The sequence below is a fragment of the Scyliorhinus canicula genome, chromosome 12, assembly GCF_902713615.1.
Source record: "Scyliorhinus canicula chromosome 12, sScyCan1.1, whole genome shotgun sequence".
NCBI lineage: Eukaryota > Metazoa > Chordata > Chondrichthyes > Carcharhiniformes > Scyliorhinidae > Scyliorhinus > Scyliorhinus canicula.
In genome coordinates, this window is record NC_052157.1 from 46,980,245 (window position 1) to 46,986,244 (window position 6,000).

General features: G+C 52.4%; 1 protein-coding gene across 1 annotated transcript in view; it reads right to left on the reverse strand.

Annotated features, from left to right (window-relative positions):
- The window catches only part of cfap161 (cilia and flagella associated protein 161), a 48,356-nt gene extending 42,625 nt beyond the window's left edge, over positions 1-5,731 (reverse strand). Inside the window, exon 1 of the mRNA XM_038813831.1 lies at positions 5,384-5,731. Within this exon, the coding sequence (XP_038669759.1) occupies positions 5,384-5,452 (69 nt within the window). The 5' untranslated portion in view covers positions 5,453-5,731. The remainder of the gene's footprint in view (positions 1-5,383) is intronic.
- Positions 5,732-6,000: the final 269 nt, after the last annotated feature.

Sequence of the window (6,000 nt, forward strand, 5' to 3'; positions counted from 1 at the left end):
CCTTGGCAGGGGCAGAAGAAAAAGAGTGCCCCCGCGGCACAGGCCCACCCGCCGATCGGTGGGCCCCGATTGTAGGCCAGGTACCGTGGGGACACCCCCCGGGGTCAGATCGCCCCGCGGGCCCCCCCCCCAGGACCCCGGTGCGCCGCCAATCCCGCCGGTCAGGTAGGTGGTTGAAACCACGCCGGCGGGAGAGGCCTGTCAGCGGTGGGACTTCGGCCCATCGCGGGCCAGAGAATCGCCGCGGGGGGCCCGCTGACCGGGTGACTGACTGTGGAATATGCACGTTCTCCTCATGTCTGTGTCGGTTTCCTCCCAAGATGTGCAGGTTAGGTGGATTGGCCGTGCTAACATTGCCCCTTCGTGTCCAACGGTTAGGTGGTGTTACGTGGATAGGGTAGGGGAGTGGTGTGCTCTTTCAGAGGGCCGGTGCAGACTCCTTCTGCATTGTAGGTATTCTATTATTTTATCTATTTCCATCAGTAAACTCCAATAGTATTCTTCAAAACATACTTTCCTACCAGTGCAGGACTCGTCACACACTGCCAATAAGACTAAGATCCATTTATGCATGTTCTTTGTTTTCTCCCAGCCAGCCAATCTTCAATCCAGGCTAATACGTTACTCCCTACACAATGAGCTTTTAGATTTTGCATCCCTGCCTCTGAGCCAGAAGCTCTGAGTTCAGTTCCCACTCCAGGACTTGATGGCCTTAGAAAGTCCATGGGCGCAACTCTCCCAACGGGAGACTAAGTGCCGACGCCGGAGTGAAAACCGGAGTGTTTCACTCTGGCGTCGGAGGCCGCTCTTCACCCCCTATTCACCCACCCCCAGGGGGCTAGGAGCGGCGCTGCGTCAATTTCGCGTGCCGGGCCTTGGCGCCCACGTCAAAGCGGCGCTGCCTACATGACGCGGCCGGCGGCGCTTAAATGACGTCACCCACGCATGCGCAGGTTGGCCGGTGCCAACCCGCACATGCACGGTTGCCGTCCTCCCCGAAGGCGCCCCACAAGACATGGAGGATTGACCTTGCGGGGCGGCGGAGGGAAAAGAGTGCGTCTTTTAGACACGCCGGCCTGTCGATCGGTGGACACCGATCGCTGGCCAGACCCCCACTGAGCACCCCCCTGGTGCTCGATCCTTCCTCTCCCCCCCCGCCCCCCCCCCACAGGCCGCACACGCAGCGTTCGTACGCTGTTCATGCCAGCAGCAACCAGGTGTGGTTGGCGCCGGTGTGAACCGGTCGTATTGGGCAGGCCGCTCGACCCATCCGGGCTGGAGAATCGCCGCTCGACCGTTAGAAACGGCGAGCAGCGATTCTCCGAGCGGCCTGTCGTAAAACGCGGCACGCCGTTTTGGGGGGGCCTGGCACTCCCGCGATTTTCCCACCCGGCGTGGGGGGTCAGAGAATCGCGCCCATAACTCAGCCAAATATAATCACAGAAATATTATAGCACCAAGAGGGGCCATTTAGCCTATCATGTTTACATTGGCTCTCACAAAGAGCAATTCATGTAGTGCCATTCTCCCCATAACACTGCACATTCTTCCTGTTTCGGTAATAGTCTAATTCCCTTTTGAACGCTTCAATTGAACCTGCCTCCATCACAGTCTCAGGCAGTGCATTGCATTGCTGCGTAAAAAGGTTTTCCTCTTGTTCATTTGCTTATTTTACCAATTACTCTAAATGTGTGGCATCTCATTCTCGATCCTGTCATGAATGGGAACAATTTTTCCCCTACCTACTCCTTCAAGACTTGAAGACCTCCATCAAATCTCCTATCAGCTTTCTTTCCTCCAAGGAAAACAGTCCAAACTAACAGGTTGAGTCTCAATCTGCAAATCGTTCCAACATATGGCAACAACAGGCAGCGAAAGCAGGAGCAATTCCTGTTCAGCCATGTGACAGAAAGAAAATTGGAGCTTCTACTATCACTACCCATAGCTCCAGACAGCACTAAGCATGTTGCCACTGCAACTCGGATTCCTTGGAAGGCTGGTTGGCTCGGTTGGTTGGACGGCCGGTGTGGATCAGATTTGGTGCCTACAGCACGGGGTAGATTCGGGGTCTGTCACCTTGCCCTTCCCATGGCGGAGATCACAGCCCTGTGATCTGCCTTCATTCAAAGAACTGAAGAAAAAAATTAAAACTGGGTGAGAGCAGTCAATTCCAAGGGATGCCCTGCTCTGGGAAACTTCAGTGGCAATAATTGGCACTCTTTGGGATGGACTTTATGCATTGTGGAGATGCATAAACAGAGCAAATCATTGAGACAGGAAGTTTGAAATTACCTCCAGCCTTAAAAATTCCAAGGGCGTTTAAATGAGTGTGGAGCAGGAGGCAGCAGCTGAAATTCTTTCAGCTGCAAAAATATGAAAATGTTAGTAATTAGCTAAAGGTTTACAGTAAACTGTTTCCAATGTAACCAAAGTCTTCCACTGGTTTTCATGTTGCATCTCTTGATAATCTTCCTCTGCTGGGTACTGTCATTGTTCTTGCTCAGTTCCAGATAGCACCAATGTCCTCAAGGATGGTGATGCTAAATGGAAAGTGGGGAGGCACTGGTGCTTTGTGCTGGTTACGTATGCAGAGTTAACTGGCTAAATCCCAACAATACCCATACATGCTTTTAAGGGTCCCTCAGCCTTGACTTTTCCCAATCAGCACCTCTGGGCTTGTGTTGGTTAAACAGTGTTCCACTGAATTGACAACGGGCTTCACAATGAACAAACAGGAACTCTACCTGTGGAGACTTCACAGTTAGTTGCTTTGGCGATGCTGTGCTGAAACACAGCTGAGCAAAACAAATTATGATGTGGAGATGCCGGCGTTGGACAGGGGTGGGCACAGTGAGAAGTCTTACAATACCAGGTTAAAGTTCAACAGGTTTGTTTGGAATCACTAGCTTTTGGAGCGTAGCTCCTTCCTGATGAAGGAGCTACGCTCCAAAAGCTAGTGATTGCAAACAAACCTGTTGAACTTTGATGTGGTGTTGTGAAACAAATTATGATTAAAGAATTGCTATGTTTGAATTTTCTAACCCCATAGGTCTTCTCTCACTTAAATCAAAATGGTAGTAGATTTAGACCACCAAAAGTATCTGACAGGAAGTAAGTAGACAGACATCAGTCTAAATGTTATAATAATCTTTATTAGTGTCACAAGTCGGCTTACATTAACACTGCAATGAAGTTACTGTGAAAATCCCCTAGGCACCACACTCTGGCTCCCTCCAAATCATGTTTCATTATGTCACAATGTTAAATATTAACCGCCACCAGATGGAGTCTGTGTTCAAGTACAGAGTTAAATCTGGTACCAGCGCCACATATAAAAAGGTTTTAAATAACTTAAAGGCTGCACAAACATTAGCACTTTTAAGTTTTGTGCATAAGAAAAGTTGGAATCGATAACATTTGTACAGTTGAGAATATCTGTTAGTTAAAATTAGCCAGTAAACTGGGAGTAAGGCTTAGCTCAACAGCTGTATTCCCATCTTCAATTGATTCAAATGCACACAGAAACCAGAGTCCCAGCCTCTAAATACCGGGGTGATATCGAGTGGAGCTTAATGTCCAATTGGAATGGCGTGTTCACTCCCCCATGACACCTAGCTGGATCCTCCGGTGGCACAATCATAGAATCTTAGAATGCCTACAGTGCAGAATGAGGCCATTCGGCCCATCGAGTCTGCACAGACCCTCCAAAAGAGCACCCTACCTAATCCCAATCTCCCACCTATCTCCATAAACCCCCCTCCCCCCCCCCCCCCCCTAACCTTTGGACACTTAGCGGTTGGATTTGGAGGCTACTTTTCTCTGTCTGTTGCCTCTGTTTAATTTTTGAACAGCTGACCATTTCGTGCCACATCCAATGGGAGGATCTGTGGCCTGAAAAGTTCTGATCAATACCATGGAGCAACTGTGCATCTTAAATCATCCTTTGTGCAATAGGTTTAGTGTTGGTACCGGCACGGTGGCAGAGTAGTCAGCACTGCTGCCTCATAGCACCAGAGTTCAATTCTGACCTTTGGTGACAGACTGTGTGGAGTTTGCATGTTCTCCCCGTGTCTGCATGGGTTTCCTCCGGTGCTCTTTCCTTCCTCAGTACAAAAATGTGAAGATTAGGTGGGGTTTTGTGGATAGGGCGGGGGAGTGGGCCTGGGTAAGGTGCTCTTCCGGAGGGTCAGTGCAATCTCAATGGGCTGAGTGACCTCCTTCTGCACTGTAGGAATTCAATGGATTCTATCACCTCTCAGTCTTCTAAACTCCAATGGATAACAGGCCTAACCTGTCCAACCTTTCTTCACCTGCTGGGTCTACAACTATCTCTGCAGCTATTTCTTTTCAGAACGTAGAGTGTAGACCAGGTCCGGGGGACTTGTCACCCTTTACATACATAGAATTTACAGTGCAGAAGGAGGCCATTCGGCCCATCGAGTCTGCACCGGCTCCCAGAAAGAGCACCCTACCCAAGGTTAACACCGCCACCCTATCCCCATAACCCAGCAACCCGACCCAACACTAAGGGCAATTTTGGACACTAAAGGGAATTTATCATGGCCAATCCACCTAACCTACACATCTTTGGACTGTGAGAGGAAACCGGAGCACCCGGAGGAAACCCACGCACACACGGGGGGATATGCAGACTCCGCACAGACAGTGACCCAAGCCGGAATCGAACCTGGGACCCTGGAGCTGTGAAGCATTTGTGCTATCCACAATGCTACAGTGCTGCCCCTTTAACTTCACTGAAATGGGTCGGGATTTGGGGGATGGGGTAGGGGGTTTGGGGGATGGGATCGGGGATTTGCGGGATGGGGTCGGGGATTTGGAGGGATGGGGTCTAGGATTTGGGGGATGGGGTTTCGGGGTCGGCATTTGGGGATGGGGTAGGGGATTTGGGGGATGGGGTCGGGGATTTGGGGGATGGGGTCGGGGATTTGGGGGATGGGGTCGGGGATTTGGGGGATGGGGTCGGGGATTTGGGGGATGGGGTCGGGGATTTGGGGATGGGGTCGGGGATTTGGGGATGGGGTCGGGGATTTGGGGGATGGGGTCGGGGATTTGGGGGATGGGGTTTGGGGTTCGGGGATTTGGGGGATGGGTCGGGGATTTGGGGGAATGGGGTCGGGGATTTGGGGGAATGGGGTCGGGGATTTGGGGGAATGGGGTCGGGGATTTGGGGGAATGGGGTCGGGGATTTGGGGGAATGGGGTCGGGGATTTGGGGGAATGGGGTCGGGGATTTGGGGGAATGGGGACGGGGATTTGGGGGATGGGGTCGGGGATTTGGGGGAATGGGGTCAGGGATTTGGGGGAATGGGGTCGGGGATTTGGGGGATGGGGTCGGGGATCCGCCACCCGCTCGGTTTCCTCACCTGGTCCAAGGTGAGATCTTCAAACCAGTTGTGCAGCAGCACCGAGGAGCTGTAAGTCTTCTCGCCCATTTTCAGTCTCTCTCCGCCCGCCGCACTTCACAAAATGCCGAGGCCGCAGCGTCGCAGCAACAGCCCCGTTCCCATCGCAACCGCCGCCCTCTGACCCTGCGCCGGGGGACTACCGTCTGTCTCGTTACCAACGGCAACAGGGGAGGGTGACCCCGAAGGAGGGGGATTGGGAGGAGGGGCGAGGATGAGTAAAGAGGAAATGGGAATGAGGGCGGAATGGGAGGAAGGGAGAATGAGGGTAGAATGGAAGAGGGAATAAGAATGGGATAGAGATGGGGAAATGGATGGGGGAGACAAAGGAGTGGAGGGATTGGGGAGGAATTGGAGAGAGGAAAGGATGGAGGAGGGAAATAGAGAGGAATGGGAGAGAGGGGGGGGCAATGGGAAGGAGGGAATAGGGGAATTAGAAAGGGGAGGAAAGGAGTGGGGTAGATGAGCGAGATTGGGAGAAGAGGTAATCACGGAGAGGGAGGGAAATGGGGGAGGGCATTCAGCCCCTCGAGTCTACACTCGAGGAGAGAGGGAATGGGGCAGGAGGCATGGGGAGT